General features: G+C 38.1%; 5 protein-coding genes across 7 annotated transcripts in view; 4 read left to right on the top strand and 1 right to left on the bottom strand.

The window, feature by feature from the left end:
* The window catches only part of LOC126590517 (protein ALP1-like), a 3751-nt gene extending 3038 nt beyond the window's left edge, over positions 1-713 (top strand). Inside the window, exon 4 of the mRNA XM_050255965.1 lies at positions 26-713. Within this exon, the coding sequence (XP_050111922.1) occupies positions 26-586 (561 nt within the window). The 3' untranslated portion in view covers positions 587-713. The remainder of the gene's footprint in view (positions 1-25) is intronic.
* LOC126590503 (uncharacterized) overlaps positions 1-7418 on the bottom strand; it is a 25230-nt gene extending 17812 nt beyond the window's left edge. The window contains exon 1 of the mRNA XM_050255948.1: positions 7099-7418. Coding sequence (XP_050111905.1) covers positions 7099-7267 — 169 coding nt within the window. The 5' untranslated portion in view covers positions 7268-7418. The remainder of the gene's footprint in view (positions 1-7098) is intronic.
* On the top strand, positions 3120-16785 carry LOC126590538 (peroxidase 72-like). 3 transcript variants are annotated; one of them, XM_050255999.1, is made up of 5 exons: positions 3120-3377; positions 14111-14138; positions 14240-14431; positions 14537-14699; positions 16183-16785. In XM_050255999.1, exons 1-5 carry the CDS (start codon positions 3181-3183, stop codon positions 16593-16595), a joined length of 993 nt encoding a protein of 330 aa, XP_050111956.1. In that variant the 5' UTR covers positions 3120-3180; the 3' UTR covers positions 16596-16785. The 3 variants fall into 3 exon arrangements, with proteins under 3 accessions (XP_050111956.1, XP_050111940.1, XP_050111948.1); XM_050255983.1 differs by lacking the exons at positions 14111-14138; positions 14240-14431; positions 14537-14699 and adding exons at positions 3507-3698; positions 3805-3970; positions 5306-5568 and having other exon boundaries at positions 3122-3405; positions 16446-16785; XM_050255991.1 differs by lacking the exon at positions 3120-3377 and having other exon boundaries at positions 13848-14138.
* On the top strand, positions 6151-6945 carry LOC126590608 (uncharacterized). The gene has a single exon (XM_050256081.1). It carries the CDS (start codon positions 6287-6289, stop codon positions 6899-6901), a length of 615 nt encoding a protein of 204 aa, XP_050112038.1. The 5' UTR covers positions 6151-6286; the 3' UTR covers positions 6902-6945.
* LOC126590625 (uncharacterized) lies at positions 9115-12555 on the top strand. Its single transcript, XM_050256112.1, has 8 exons — positions 9115-9162; positions 9255-9341; positions 9438-9546; positions 9631-9723; positions 9964-10029; positions 11141-11359; positions 11481-11535; positions 12215-12555. Exons 1-6 carry the CDS (start codon positions 9122-9124, stop codon positions 11315-11317), a joined length of 573 nt encoding a protein of 190 aa, XP_050112069.1. The 5' UTR covers positions 9115-9121; the 3' UTR covers positions 11318-11359; positions 11481-11535; positions 12215-12555.

The raw sequence follows: 16785 nt of genomic DNA, 5'->3' as shown, positions 1-16785 counted from the left end.
TGATCTTTTATGTTTTGATTGGTAGTCACATGTTGGTGCTAAAAGCTTTCGTTGGAAGGTCATTCCAAATTGGGATGATATAGTGGATTTATGTGGCAAAGATAGAGCGACGGGTGAGGGTGCTGAAACAAGTGTAGAAGCCGTGGAGATTATGACTCCTCCACATAATGAACCTGATCATGTAGATTTGGTTGGTGATGCACAAGGTTTAGAAGATATTGAAATTATTAATGAGATTTCACCTAGTTCAGCCAATGGTCAAAAGACTCAAAGCAAGAGAAAGGCAGCAAGTTTTGTTGATGTGCCTCATACAAAAAGAAAATCAACCACGCCTAAAGATGTGATTGCAGATTCACTTGCCAAGATGGCTTCATCATTTCAAGACTATATTTCTGCAGACACAAAGAAACTTGATCCAACAGAGGTATATGATGAAGTAAATGCAATACTAGATCTCAGTGAAGAAGAACAAATCAAAGCATGTGCTTGGTTGATCGAAAATGACAAGCAATTTCTCATGTTGAAGACTCTCCCAATTGAGAAGAAAAAGAATATGGTATTATTGCTTACTTCACGAGGCGCATAAGATTGTTTTCATTATGTTTCTCATTTTAGTGTTTTTCAGTAAGACATTAGTTAGAATAAAAGTCTTGCATGTCACGAATGTTGGTTGATATTTGCAAGTGTGCTTTACAGGGATTTTCCTACTTCAATCAACTCTTATCATATTATTGCAAACATTTTTTTCCAATGAAATATTATTGCAAACCTTTGATAAGTTCTTAATTGCTGGAAAATTTAGACAGTTTTCCCTTTAGTGCGGGTTTGGCAGCCCCAATCTTGGGGGTTTGATGACCTTTATCATTGATGACTTTGTTAACAGTTTAACATTTTTCTTTTTTCAAATTTGTATTCTTCTATGGAATACAAATTCTAGGGAATATCCAAACAATGAAAATTGTAATTCCCTTCATTTTGCAATTTCCATGTATCCAACATCCAAACACTGAAATTTCAATTAACATGATTTCAATTACTGGGAATTGTAATTCCCGTCATTTAGAATTCTATGAAAATTTAGAAATTCTCCATCCAAACATAGTGTAAGTATACATCACTAGCATTAATGTTGTACGCCTTGGACATAGCAAATGACTAATGATTGGTTGCCTTATGATTTATGCGCATGAGAGGCTAATGAATTTAAACTACATATATGGCCAAAATATAATATCATGCTCGTTTGAAAGTGTTTTTTAAATAACTGAAAACATTTTTAGTTAAAATGATTTGGGGACCAATCCTTACTAAAAATGTAAGTGAATGAAGCACTTTAAGTGCTTTTCGAACCTAAAAACATTTTCATTAAATGTGTTTTTAGTCATTTTAAAAGCACTTCCAAACAAACTCATTATTTAATCAACAATATTCTTATGATGAGTACTCTTTGTTTTCTTAAAAAGAAAAGCGGACTAGAGGCTCAACCATAAGCCCCGGGGGAACTGGAGCATGTTGGGCACCATTCCTTATGTAAACGTATAGGTTTTATAAGGGCAATCATAATGATTTTTTCTGATTGTTAAGACGGCAATTTCCCTGCATTGTCCTAGAACATTTTTTCTTAGACTCGAATTCTTAGGAACAAATAGATCCTGCAATGAAAGAAGATATGGTGCAATTTGACCGTCATGACACTGAATACACTGAATATCAGCTAACTTGTACCTGTATAACACACAAAGGTTTAGAAGTTTCACTGCAAAATGTTTGTCTTTCAACGAGATCAAATTTTCATTGCACGGTGATATTGTGATTCAAACGAATTCATTTCATATCATGTTTTTTTTTAATTAACGATTATCGTTTATGAGCTTTGAAATTAGAATCTTCTTTAACAAAGTAAAAATTGAATGCGACTAGACCAAATACTCATACGCTTGTTCGTTAATATGTCAAGTGCAATGTTAGGGAGGATGCTTATAGAAGTAGTTCTCCTACCCAGCCTACGATATCTTTATTATAGATTGGACCGTCCAGATTAACCTAATATTCCCGTTATCATATTCTTTGGATTAACCAACTTTTCTAATATGTCACTGTATTCTTTGGATTAATCCTCAAGTCAAAAAGCCACGAGCATATAAGCTTCATGATTAACGGAAAAATTTAATGATTAACCAACTAATGGAATCAATGTGAACTCATGAATTAGTAAGGAAGGCAAGCAAACAATAATACAAGACATGTATACTAGGTTTTTTTTTCCCCCCCTTGATACAAGCATATTCGGGAAGCCGGAACTTGGGCATTTTTTACACAGGCGGAACTAGTTCGGGATCAGGTGAAACTAAATGCATGGAGTTCCTCGTTTTTGCTCAGAATACTTATGAATGATGTGATCGAACACCAATATTGAAGTATTCTCATTTTGAAAATATAAAAGATGCCAATCTCCTAATGAAGTGAAAGAGGCTTTAATGTTTCTTTATAATGATTACATGTCAATCTAGTTGGATTTCGGATTCTAAATATAAAATACCGTGTGGTATAACCAGTTCATGTATTACGGTATCATGAATATTTGATTGACACTGTAGCCATTCAACTCTAAAGAACCGTGGTTAGTTTATATTGTGACACGTAGATTAATTATACCACGTGATTGTATTCAAGTATTACATTGAAATTTTTTCAAGATCTGATGGTCTTGCAATCAATTAGTGTACCAAAATATTGTACTAAGGATGCAAGGTCCATTGTACTAATAAATTTCTATAAGGTTCATTGTACTAATATATTTTCTCTGTCTGGCAGTTTTGCATTGTGAGTAAAAAAGATTTGTTCCTCTAGAACAAGATAAGACCTTCTAACTAATTATCATCTTAATTAGAAACGAAGTTACCATAATTACGATTTAGTTATCTGCTCAAAAGCATGAAAGCTACCAACTCCAACCTTCTCTTTTGATCCTGTCTACTGGTGTAGCAGCTTGCAATAGTAAGCTACCAACTCCATGCAGCTTCTCTCTCACTCTCTCTCTCTCTCTCCCTCTCCCCCCCCCCCCCCCCCCCAAAAAAAAAACGAAGTCTCCTCTATAAATTTCATCAATCCAACCAAAGGATTCATCAAACCAAAGTCTTCAAATTTCAAGTCTTCTTCTCCAAGAAACCACATTATTATATGGCCAACTCTTTGAGCTTCCTTCTAGCTCTTTCTCTTCTTGCATTTTCTCCACTATGTTTCTGTCACAAAACTCCTGGTGGGTATCTCTACCCACAGTTTTATGACCGCTCCTGCCCCAGAGCCAAAGAGATTGTCAAGTCCGTTGTTGCGAAAGCCGTTGCAAGGGAAACCCGAATGGCAGCTTCTTTGCTCAGGTTGCATTTCCATGACTGTTTCGTGAAGGTATACGATCACAAAAAGTGTCTCAGTTGCTTCTAGTTACACGTACATCTATGTGAATGAGGTACTTAAGATTGTGTTGCTACTTGCTACCTATTTTGCAGGGTTGTGATGCATCAATTCTGCTGGACAGCAGCCAGAACGTAATCACCGAAAAGATGTCTGTCCCGAACCAGAATTCAGCGCGAGGGTTCGAAGTGATTGACGAAATCAAGTCTGCATTGGAGAAGGAGTGCCCCAGCACTGTGTCTTGTGCTGACATTTTGGCTCTTGCTGCTAGAGACTCAACTGTTCTGGTAAGTGCTTCTACAAATTTTAGCTTTTTTTGTAAGTTGCATGGCGTGTGACAAAAGCCTAAATTTCTAACATGTGCTGACTGTCAATTGTTGCATAATATTTCAGACTGGAGGGCCGAACTGGGAGGTCCCACTAGGAAGAAGGGATTCAAGAGGAGCAAGTTTGAGTGGCTCCAACAGCAACATTCCTGCCCCAAACAACACATTCCAAACTATTCTCACCAAATTCAAATTGAAAAAGCTCGACATTGTTGATCTTGTTGCACTATCTGGTAAATTTTTTCCCAACACTCCATTTTATATATACTTGATTGCTTTAGAATATCTCCAAAGGAGATGTTAAATTTTAAACATAAAATTTGAATTTAACAGCCTATGTGGCATTTTAACATCTTTCAAAATTTTGCTCTCCACCCGGTATGTTAAATTAAATATTATTTTATTATACTATTTACTTTTCTTTTTATTTTATTAAACTATTATTTTATGCCCCTTCTTTCTAGACTTCTCCTATCATCTTCGTTCTCTATTTTCTGAATCTTTGTATACCTGCTTCTCTTCTCCATCAACAATCTATCGCCCTCTACTATCATATTGATATACACGAACTCACTTGAAATCCAAAGGCCACAACCAAAGTCGAGGGATTGTAGGTGGAGGAATTGTAGCCGAGGGATTGCAATTCGTCGGCGACGATCTTCCTCGAATCGTAGCCTAGGCATTGCAGCGAGGATTCGAGAGCTCTTGTTTGAGCAACGGTGCGAAATGGAGTCTTCCATTTGGGTTTTAGGTTGAGATTGTGAGGTTAGTTTCTGGGTTTGGTTCTGAGAAAAGGGAAAAAGAAGGATGAGCGGCGCTTCTCATGTTCGAGTAGAGAGGAGAGTTGCAGATCTGATAAAAAAAATTAATAAAATAACATTTAAAAATTAATTAAAAATTATTTGAAGCTGCTGTCAAAATTAATTAAAAAAATATTTGAAGCTGCTGTCAAATTTGACAGCAAAGGAGAGGTGCTATTCCATGTCATGCCACATCAGATTTGGCTTCTTGGTTGGAAAACATTGTAGCTGCCTTTTTTTACTGTTATTGCTGATTTGGACATTTTTACATCTTCTTTGGAGATGGTCTTACAGAAAATCAGTGTGGGTCCACCATTAAACCTGATCTAACACCAATATTAATCTCAAACTTAACCTTTAAGGGCAAATCCAAGAATTTTCATAGAAGTGGACTATAATTTATCCTTTTACAATCTATGTTTGCTGAGTAATTGACTTTATTCGATGTTGTTAAGGTGGAGTGGGCCAATTTTCACTAGAGTGAAATAGGTTAATTTTCACAAAATGGATGAACTTTATAAGAATTAGCACCAAGAGATTCATTTCCCAATTTTTGCACTATGTTGGAGCCCACCTAATACGCCAGTGGCTCCGCCTTGCTAGGTTGTGTTAACCTACCAAACCTATTTAGACGTTGGGTTCTATCTCAAAAGACTTCGGTGCTATTAGTAATCACCAACGTTTAACTTGTATCTAGCCACACAACTCCAACAAGCAAAATAAAAATTACCCAAATATTAGCATGCCCTAAACTTTGTGCTCATGCAGGAAGCCACACCATTGGAAATGCCAGGTGCACCACCTTCAGGCAGAGGCTCTACATCCAGTCGGGCAACGGCCTGGCTGACTTCACCCTCGACCAGTCCTTCGCCGCCCAGCTTCGAACCAGGTGCCCGAGATCCGGCGGGGACCAGAACCTGTTCGTGATGGACTTTGTGAGCCCTACGAAGTTCGACAACAGTTACTTCAAGAACCTGCTGGCCTCCAAGGGGCTTCTGAACTCGGACGAAGTTCTCGTCACGAAAAGTCAGGTGTCGAAGCAGTTGGTGCAGCTGTATGCAGAGAACAATGAGCTTTTCTTTGAGCAGTTTGCCAAGTCAATGGTTAAGATGGGCAATATTTCTCCGATTACGGGGTCCAGTGGAGAGATTAGGAAGAGCTGCAGGAAGGTTAACTCTTAACTTATGAGGGTGCTAGATATTTGTATGGAGTTTTTTTGTTTTTGTTTTTTGTGAGTGTGTATTTTGTGCTTTCAAGGATAAATTGTGGGCATCCCATGATGTAATTTAATGTAAATTGCACTATTTTCCTTCTTTCATTTGGCTTTTTAGAAATGTTCTTCAGTTCCTAGTCACATATTTAACCGTTGCATTTGATTTAACTGTATTTAATCACTTAACTTATGCAATTAGATTAAATTTAACGGTTAAATATGTATAGCGTCTGTAAGTAAGATGGATATTTTGTACAAACAAGAACATGGTGTTTTTGGGCCCCAAAACGGATTTGGGCTCATAATTGATTTTACTTCACAAAGCCCAAACATAACCCTTCGTCCCCATAGGGTTTAAGCCTGCAGGCTTCAGCGGGTTACTCCCCTCGCGCCATACCAGTCACTCTTCACTCTTTTTCTCAGAGCTTCAAAGCCACTGACGCACCAACCTTCTGAAATTCTATGCTCCGACGACAACCGCCATGCCCAGATAGCTTCCTCAAATTCCCTAAAATCGCATTCCCGAACCCAAAAAAATGAGATATTTACGACTCATTTCCCCACATTTTTCCCGCATTCAAAAAAACCTAAACCCCCCAAATCCTATTCCCATTTCGTCTCTCCAATCGAAGCCCCAAATTTTCTCTCATGTAGTGTGCAATTACACCACCGCTGTACCGGAGCAGACGCCGCCGCCGTCCGAGTCGGTATCGGCGATCGCGGACGAGATCTCGGGCCTGACTTTGCTCGAAGTCTTGGACCTCATGGAGGTTCTGAGGGAGAAATTGGGGGTGAAGGAGATGCCGGGGATGGTGATGATGATGCCCGGGATGGGATTCGGCGGCTTGAGGGGGGCCGGAAAGGGCGGCGCGGCGGCGGCCAAAAGCGAGGAGAAAGCGGAGAAGTTGGTGTTTGCTGTAAAGCTCGATTCTTTCGATGCTGCGGCGAAGATCAAGGTGATTAAGGAGGTGCGGACGTTTACGGATTTGGGGCTGAAGGAGGCCAAGGACTTGGTGGAGAAGGCGCCTACGCTGTTGAAGAAGGGGGTTACGAAGGAGGAGGCCGAATTGATTGTTGCCAAGATGAAGGAAGTTGGTGCCAAAGTTTCTGGTGCTGTATTTAATGCGAGACAGGAAAGGACTTATTGTTAAATAGTTCGAAAACCAGTTAATGCTCACAGATTCCACGGATACAAGTGGTGCTTTTCATCTAAGGCTGCTAACATTCTATGTTTGTATAATCTAACAAGTCATTAAAAACTTAACACAACTAATTAAACACGATTAATATAAAAAATGCATTAAATTCATAAAAAATGATAACAATATAATGGAGACAGAGACATTACCAGAAAGAGAAAGCTCGTGGGAGACCAAGAGCACGAGCTTGGACTTCATGAAGCTGAGGGGGCTAGGACTGGTCCCAACGGGCGCCCCCAGCGGAACCCTCTTATCGACGACGTCGAGGCCGCCGCGATCGCAGGTGTCAAACGCGGCTCTGATGAAGAAGGCGATCATGGTAGAGAGGGAGACCGTGACGAGAAAAGCCAGAAGCCACCGCTTCTGCGCCGCGACCCACCCCACGGAATGCTTGGCTATTTCTAGGGTTTGAAAGTTCCGTCACTGCGAGTCCCGGCGGCATAGTTCTAGGGTTTGGGTTTTCGACTGCGGCCGGTGGGGTTCGTACATTTGGCTCTCTGCGATTGAAGACGCTTGTAAATAATGATAGTTTCAAGGTTTTTGCCGAAGCTCCGATGGATTTTGGCGCTCAAATTTTGTGAAATTAATGGGAAAGTTTGAAGCTTTGATCGTAATTCTTCTGTTCGATTGTGTTTCTTTACAGAGAATCGGAGCGCGGAGCTCGAGGTTGAGAGGTGCTGCTTCTCTCTGTGTGTGTGGGAGTGTTTGGAGGCCTTTTTCTTTTTGTTTTTTGGAATTTCCAATGCTTTTTTGCTTTTTTTTTTTTTGAAATTTTAACGAAAAACTTCCGGTACTGTTTACTTTAATAAAAAAAATTATATTTTTACACTAAAAGGTTAATTCTAGTACTATTTACTTTACATTTTATTTTATATTTATCGTTAAAATACAAAGTCTTCAAACTATTTTTATTAATTTTCCTTATTTTTGTTTGTTTTAGGAATTTGGAAAAATATAAAATGGAATGGAATTTGCATTTTGGAATATGGTTTATTGTGGCTTTTTATTTTTGGGTTGTTTTTTTTCCTTTTTCCCTTTTCTTCCAATTTTAACACTTGTTTGTTGTTGTCATCAATTTTCACTTTTCTCTTTTTTCTTCTTTTACTTTTGGAAAATTTCTCTACCCTTTTTTGGTAGAGTAGTTGGAGCAACTCCACCTCTTTCAATTGCCCTTGCAATTGAGTGATTCAATCCTCCCACTCCAGCAAAAACAGCTCCAGCCTACCTTGGGGCCATTCAGCGGGCCCAACCCCCCAGACCTAACAATCGGGCCATTCTCACGCGCCTGTCCGTTTGAGGTGAGATTTTGGGTCAGGCATGTGCGGTTCGCAAGAGTTCAAGTTTTTGGGCCAACCAAAAGTAGGTAGCGAGGCCCGCTTGGCAGAAGCCCTCACACCCGATTGAGAGGGGTGACTTGGGATGTTCCGAACCGTTGGATTTTCAACTGCTATATTTCTAGGCTGTTGGATTTCTAACAATAAAATTTTTTGAATTTAACATAATTTTATTATATGCATTTTAAAATAATCATGCAAAAAAACAAAATAAACTAATCAAATTACAGACATGGTTAGTTATCAAATATGTATTAAACAAGTCAATGATAAAGTGACAATAAAAATTGTTGCCATAAATTTAGCTCTTAATTTTGAATAACAACTTATCACCAATTCACCTTTTACCCATTATATCCTCGCATTATTTTAAAAAGTTTTAAGCTTTCTCATTTACTATTGGGATGTGATATCCATACACCCATTTTTACTTCTCACACACTCTTCTAATTTTCGGTCACCAGATCAGATCAATTGAAAAATATCAAAGAACAGAAATTAATAAGGGATGTGTGAGAAGTAAAAAGGGATGTGTAGATAGCACACCCCTTTACTATTATATAAAATAGCTTGAACAAAAATTCAAAGTTTAATTCCTCCACAGTTCAATTCATCGTCAATTCATTATGGTAAAATGTAACGTTAAATATTTGTTGAGGCAATCATTACTATATTGCGCCAACTTTGAATATTTGATCTTATTTTTCTGAAGATGAACACCGAAAATGTGTGAAGTGGACAGAATATGCATCACCTAATTATCCAACACATGCTGCATGTTGAATGTTAGCTTGGGGACTAATATGTATCTTTTGTGAACTTGCAGGTTTACGATGGCATGACTCAATTAGGCTATGAAAAGTCTCACTGCGAGTTTAGGTATGGGATGAGTCGTTTAACATCTCCTTCCCCTAAACCAGAAAAGAAAAAAGTAGCCTCCATCAATCTGACCTATAAAGTGCATTTTGCAGCTTTGGGACCGAACAGAGACATGTAACCCTTTCTATGGCTGCAATATTGCTTCCTTTTCCACTTTGGTGCAAAGACCTAATATTAAGGTGCTCGGCTTCCGTACACTTTGATGCATGCAAAACCATTTATAAGTAAATAAAATGTTCAAATTATCTGTCCTCAGTTTGATTAAATATTTGCAGGTCTTACCAGAAAATGGCCTGGATGTTAAGTTATCAGGGTCGGGAGCAACTGGGAGCCCCCCTCCAACTTTGTCACCCTCACCCACAATCTCAACTGTTGCATGGAGATGTAAGGGTATCTTTACTGCAGTGGGTGTTGATATCCCTTACAAGTTACAACAACGTCTTCTTAATTCCTATTTGTAATTTTCAGGTGAAAGGGCACGTGATACTCCATATGAAGTTAAATATCACTACCCAGTTGAGGGTTATGAGCCCATCCAGTTTTTGCTTGCCAAAATGTGCGGTAAGCTCATATTGCTCTCTTAAAACTCTCATGTTTGAAACTGTGGAGAAACATAACCTATCTTAAGAGAACAAGTTCTGGAGATGCAATGTGCCAAATCGTATTAAAGCGACACTTCTTGCAGTCGAACTTGCTGGTGAAATGTAATTGGCTGACTGAGTGGGTAAATGTCTTGAAAATTGATACCAGTAGTGGTTTGTAATAATATCAACTGAAAGAGCTTGGTTTGCTCAATCGCAGAACATAGGCAGGCGCAAAAGTGGAGAGATTACAACGAGGTGGCTACATTTGGAGTGTATCCTGCAAGTAAGCCAGTTCCTACTGAAAAATATCCATACTACAAATATTTATCAATTGCCATGATAAAATTCGATAACTAAAACATGTGATGTGAGCAACTGCATCGTATGCTGTATAGGCATTCAATGGCAACAAACAGATTAAAAAGGTGACCCAAAGCCAACAAGGTTCCTCGCAAAGCGAGGGACGGTGGGGGGTCTATCATACACATCCTTATAATCAATCCAGTATAGCCTTATTTTTAGCTGAAGTTGATGTTTGGGCGATCTGTCTCAGATCAGATTCACTGCATCATCGACACTGTTTTGTTGTGGAGGGTTTATATGTTAGAAATTTGTAGTAGAATTTCATTATCCCACGGTGCTCACCACCACAAGATTTCCTCACTTTATAAGGTTTTGTCCCTTATAAAAAGTAATTTGAGTGATGGATCTTGGAGAATAAAATTGGGCTCACCCTTGAGGTTAGGCTTTGGGGTGTAATTATCAATAGATGGGCCTGGGGGGAGGGCTTTGAAATTAATTTTGAATTTAATTAAATTATTTTTTATGAAAAGACTCATCCTTTCAGATGAAGTCTGATAGTGTATGAACATGTTTGAGAAACACATGAAGTAACACACCCTTTGCGTTGAACAGTCGCCTCCTAAAAACATGTCTGTTGCGAATAAACATATGCTCACTATAAATACATGCATCTGCATATCATTCAATACACTGAAAATCATCAATCCTTATATACCAAGCATACTGAGAGTACCACAAACAAATTCGCCAGGCTTTGAAAATTAAAAATTTTAATTAATTTCAAATTTAATTAAATTATTTTTTATGAAAAGACTCATCATTTCAGATGACGTCTGAGAGCGTATGAACATATCTGAGAAACACATGAAGCAACACACCATTTGCATTGAATAGTCGCCTCCCAAAAACATGTATGTTGCAAATAGACATATGCTCACTATAAATACATGCATCTACATATCATTCAATACACTGAAAATCATCAATCCTTATATACCAAGCATACTAAGAGTACCACAAACAAATTCGCCAGAAGTCTAGTTTTCCGGTGTTGGAATTCTAACTTAGATCGTTGAATCTTGGTGAAGCAGACGTCCGTAAAACTACAAGCACTGAGTATGGACGAAATTTTTGTTTCAAAAACATTGCAGTACGCAAGCCTCGATTTTCTGTTTCTCTGCTTAAATAATATTTCATCTTGTTTATTCTCTGTAATATATTTATTCGTATTTATTATTAGTATATGCAAGTTTATCATAGATTGTTGACATATATCCAACATTATATACAAGACTCGAGTTGAACAGAAGGTAGGCCTTATTTCTTTGGCTTCAATATCTTGGATGGTTTTTTAATTTCCAGTTTGTCATCATAGGCTCAATTGGTATGTCTTCAGTTATATGTTTAATATTTACGCTTGATCACATGCAGCGTGGGATAGACGCATTGCCGGGCATGACAAATTATATCTGCTTGTTTAGAAACTGTAAGCATACATCACTAGCATTAAGATTTATGTTGTATGCCTTGGACTTAGCAAATGATTGGTTGCCTTATGACTTATGCATATGAGAGGCTAATGAATTTAAACTACTTATGTGGCTGAAATATATTATCAAGCTCGTTTGGAAGTACTTTTTAAATAACTGAAAACGTTTTTGGTTAAAATGATTTTGAGACCAATCCTTACTAAAAATGCAAGTAAATGAAGCACTTCAAGTGCTTTTCGAATCCAAAAACATTTTCATTAAACGCGTTTTCGATCATTTTAAAAACCCTTCCAAACAAGCCCATTATTTAATCAACAATATTCTTATGATGAGTACTCTTTGCTTTCTTAAAAACGTAAAGCGGACCATGCAATAAGGGGCTCAACCATAAGCCCGGGGGGAACTGAAGCATGTTGGGCACCATTCCTTAGGTAAATGTATAGGTTTTATGAGGACAATCATCATGATTTTTTCTGATTGTTAAGACGGCAATTTCCCTGCATTGTCCTAGAACATTTCTTTGTTAGACTCGAATTCTTAGGAACAAATAGATCCCTGCTGCAAGATGCTTTAGTTTTAAATTGTAGAGAAACCTTACAAGGCAACTGAGCTTAATCAGTGCCCATGTCCACTGTATACTTTCTAATGGTTCTTAATTTGGGGATACAAAAATAGGTGAGTGACACAAGGCAAAGCTACACCCGACACGAAGATCTTAATACTGCCTTTGCCAGTGAAGCCTCTTGGGAACGTTCACCTTCTCATACTCCTACTCGAGGAACACCGAGGCCCAATGAAAGAAGATATGGTGCAATTTGACCGTCATGACACTGAATATCAGCTAACTTGTACTAGTATAACACACAAAGGTTTAGAAGTTTCACTGCAAAATGTTTGTCTTTCAACGAGATCAAATTTTCATAGCACGCTGAATATCAGCTAACTTGTACTAGTATAACACACAAAGGTTTAGAAGTTTCACTGCAAAATGTTTGTCTTTCAACGAGATCAAATTTTCATAGCACGGTGATATTGTGAGTCAAACGAATTCAATTCATATCATGTTTTTTTTTTAATTAACAAATATCGTTTATGAGCTTTGAAATTAGAATCTTCTTTAACAAAGTAAAAAGTGAATGCGACTAGACAAAATAGTCATATGCTTGTTCGTTAATATGTCAAGTGCAATGTTAGGGATATACTTGCCATATGTAATGGCATATGCTTTTATTTGCAATTAAGGGATGCTTATAGAAGTAGTTCTCCTACCAAGCCTACGATATCTTTATTATAGATTTTGGACCGTCCAGATTAACCTAATATTCCAGTTATCATATTCTTTGGATTAATCCAACTTTTCTAATATGCCCAAACAAATGTAAGTATGTAACAGGACAACACATTGAACGCGCAACAATTATCTATGAAAATTATTGATCCTCAGAAAGCCACGAGCATATATGCTTCATGATTAACGGAAAAATTTTATGATTAACCAACTAATGGAATCAATGTGAACTCATGAATTAGTAAGGAGGGCAAAAGCAAACAATAATACAAGACATGTATACTAGGTTTTTTTTCCCTTGATAAAAGCATATTCGGGGAGCCGGAACTTGGGCATTTAATTTTTACACTAGGCTGAACTAGTTCGGGATCAGGTGAAACTAAATGCATGGAGTTCCTCGTTTTTGCTCAGAGTACTTATGAATGATGTGATCGAACACCAAAATTGAAGTATTCTCATTTTGAAAATATAAAAGATGCCAATCTCCTAATGAAGTGAAAGAGGCTTTAATGTTTCTTTATAATGATTACATGTCAATCTAGTTGGATTTCGGATTCCAAATCTAAAATACCGTGTGGTATAGCCAGTTCATGTGTTATGGTATCATGAATATTTGATTGATACTGTAGCCATTCAACTCTAAAGAACCGTGGTTAGTTTATATTGTGACATGTAGACTGATTATACCACATGATTGTATTCCAGTATCACACTATAAAATTTTCATAATCACACTGTAAAATTTTTTATGTCTAGCAGTTTTGTATTGTGAGTCAAAAAGATTTGTTCCTCTAGAACAAGCTTAGACCTTCTAACTTATTATCATCTTAATTAGAAACGAAGTTACCATAATTATGATTTGTCATCTGCCAAAAGCATGAAAGCTACCACTCCAACCTTCTCTTTTGATCCTGTCTACTGGTGTAGCAGCTTGCAATCGTAAGCTACCAACTCCATGCAGCTTCTCTCTCTCTCTCTCTCTCCCCCGACAAAGTCCCCTCTATAAATTTCATCAATCCAACCAAAGGATTCATCAAACCAAAGTCTTCAAATTTCAAGTCTTCTTCTCCAAGAAACCACATTATTATGGCCAACTCTTTGAGCTTCCTTCTTGCTCTTTCTCTTCTTGCATTTTCTCCACTATGTTTCTGTGACAAAACTCCTGGTGGGTATCTCTACCCACAGTTTTATGACCGCTCCTGCCCCAGAGCCAAAGAGATTGTCAAGTCCGTTGTTGCGAAAGCAGTTGCTAGGGAAACCCGAATGGCAGCTTCTTTGCTCAGGCTGCATTTCCATGACTGTTTCGTGAAGGTATACGATCACAAAAAGTGTCCCAGTTACTTCTAGTTACACGTACATCTATGTGAGTGAGGTACTTAAGATTGTTTTGCTACTTGCTACCTATTTTGCAGGGTTGTGATGCATCACTTCTGCTGGACAGCAGCCAGAACATAATCACCGAAAAGAGGTCTGTCCCGAACCAGAATTCAGCGCGAGGGTTCGAAGTGATTGACGAAATCAAGTCTGCACTGGAGAAGGAGTGCCCCAGCACTGTGTCTTGTGCTGACATTTTGGCTCTTGCTGCTAGAGACTCAACTGTCCTGGTAAGTGCTTCTACAAATTTTAGCTTTTTTTGTAAGTTGCATGGTGTGTGACAAAAGCCTAAATTCTAACATATGCTGTCTGTCAATTGTTGCATAAAATTTCAGACTGGTGGGCCAAACTGGGATGTCCCACTTGGAAGAAGGGATTCAAGAGGAGCAAGTTTGAGTGGCTCCAACAACATTCCTGCCCCAAACAACACATTCCAAACTATTCTCACCAAGTTCAAATTGAAAAAGCTCGACATTGTTGATCTTGTTGCACTATCTGGTAAATTTTTTCCCAACACACCATTTTATATATACTACCTTGTCTTACAGAAAATCGGTGTGGGTATCTAACACCGATATTAATCTCAAATTTAACCTTCAAGGGCAAAACCAAGAATTTTCATAGAAGTGGACTATAATTTATCCTTTTACAGTCTGTGTTTGTTGAGTGATTAACTTTGTTCGATGTTATTAAGGTGGAGTGGGCCAATTTTCACTAGGGTGAAATAGGTTAATTTTCACAAAGTGGATGAACTTTATAAGAATTAGCACCAAGAGATTAATTTCCCAATTTTTGCACTATGTTGGAGCCCACCTAGTCTGACAGTGGATCCTCTCCGAGGCAACTGGTGTTGGATATAAGTCATCAATCTGTGATTTAAATATAGATATGCTAATAAACAATAAATGCAAATATAAAAATTAACAGAGTATCAAGAAACAAAAATATAAAACAAATAACTTGAAGATCGAGGCTTGCGTACCGCAATGTCCTTGAAACAGAAATTTCGTCCCTAATCAGTGCTTGTAGTTCTACGGATGTCTGCTTCACCAGGATTCAACGATCTAAGTCAGAAATTCCAGCACCGGAAAATTGACTTCTGGCGAATATTAATGTGGTTCTCTCAGAAAGGATGTTTATGATTGCAGGAGAATATTTATGATTTTTCTATGTCCTAAATGCCATGCAAATTGATGTATATATAATGTGATTATACCTGTTCGCAACAGGTATGAGGAAGGGATGCATCTGTTGGGAGACATATGCTGAAAGGGGTGTTTTTGTTTCTGCGTTTTCACACTTCAGACTTCATCTGAAAAGATGAGTCTGTTGGAAAAAATAATTAATTAATTAATTTAAATTCGAAATTAAAAATATTTAATTAATTCCGAAAATAATTAATTAATTTAATTATTAGAGCCCAAGAGCCCATCTTTTGACAATTAAATATATATTAATTATATATTAATTATAATTAATTATATATATTAATTACCAATTAATTAGTACACCCTAAAGCCCAACCCCAAGGGTGAGCCCAATTTTAGTCTCCAGGCCTATTACTCCAATCATTTTCTATAAAGGACAAAGCCTTATAAAGTGATAATATCTTTTGAGAATGGCCAATGTGGGACAAAAAAATTTCTACTCAAACTACTCAAATTTCCAACAACTGGTCGGGATCTTCCTAATCAGTGTTTGTGGACCGTTGGATTTTTATCCAACAGCTACAATTATTATAACTTTTAGAGGGTCCCCTGTTTGTAGCCGTTGGATAAAAATCTAACGGTTCACGAATACTGGTCAGGAGGATCTTGACCAGTTACCTCGGAGAGGATCCAAATCCGTCGGGTACTATCTCAAAAGACTTTGGTGCTATTAGTAATCACTAACATTTAACTTGTATCTAGCCACACAACTCCAACATGCAAAATAAAAATTACCCAAATATTAACGTGCCCTAAACTTTGTGTTCATGCAGGAAGCCACACCATTGGAAATGCCAGGTGCACCTCCTTCAGGCAGAGGCTCTACAACCAGTCGGGCAACGGTCTGGCTGACTTCACCCTCGACCAGTCCTACGCCGCCCAGCTTCGAACCAGGTGCCCGAGATCCGGCGGGGACCAGAACCTGTTCGTGATGGACTTTGTGAGCCCTACAAAGTTCGACAACAGCTACTTCAAGAACCTGCTGGCCATCAAGGGGCTTCTGAACTCGGACGAAGTTCTCGTCACGAAAAGTCAGGTGTCAAAGCAGTTGGTGCAGCAGTATGCAGAGAACAATGAGCTTTTCTTTGAGCAGTTTGCCAAGTCCATGGTTAAGATGGGCAATATTTCTCCGATTACGGGGTCGAGGGGAGAGATTAGGAAGAGCTGCAGGAAGGTTAACTCTTAGCTTATGAGGGTGCTGGAAATTTGTATGGAGTTCGCTTTTCTTCTTTTTGTGTGTGTGTGTGTGTGTATTTTGTGCTTTCAAGGATAAATTGTGGGCATTTTGTGTGTGTGTGTGTGTATTTTGTGATTTCAAGGATAAATTATGGGCATCACTTGATGAAATTTAATGGAAATTGCACTATTTTTCTTCA

Source organism: Malus sylvestris, chromosome 2 (genome assembly GCF_916048215.2).
Source record: "Malus sylvestris chromosome 2, drMalSylv7.2, whole genome shotgun sequence".
NCBI lineage: Eukaryota > Viridiplantae > Streptophyta > Magnoliopsida > Rosales > Rosaceae > Malus > Malus sylvestris.
This window is presented reverse-complemented; position numbering and strand designations above follow the sequence as displayed.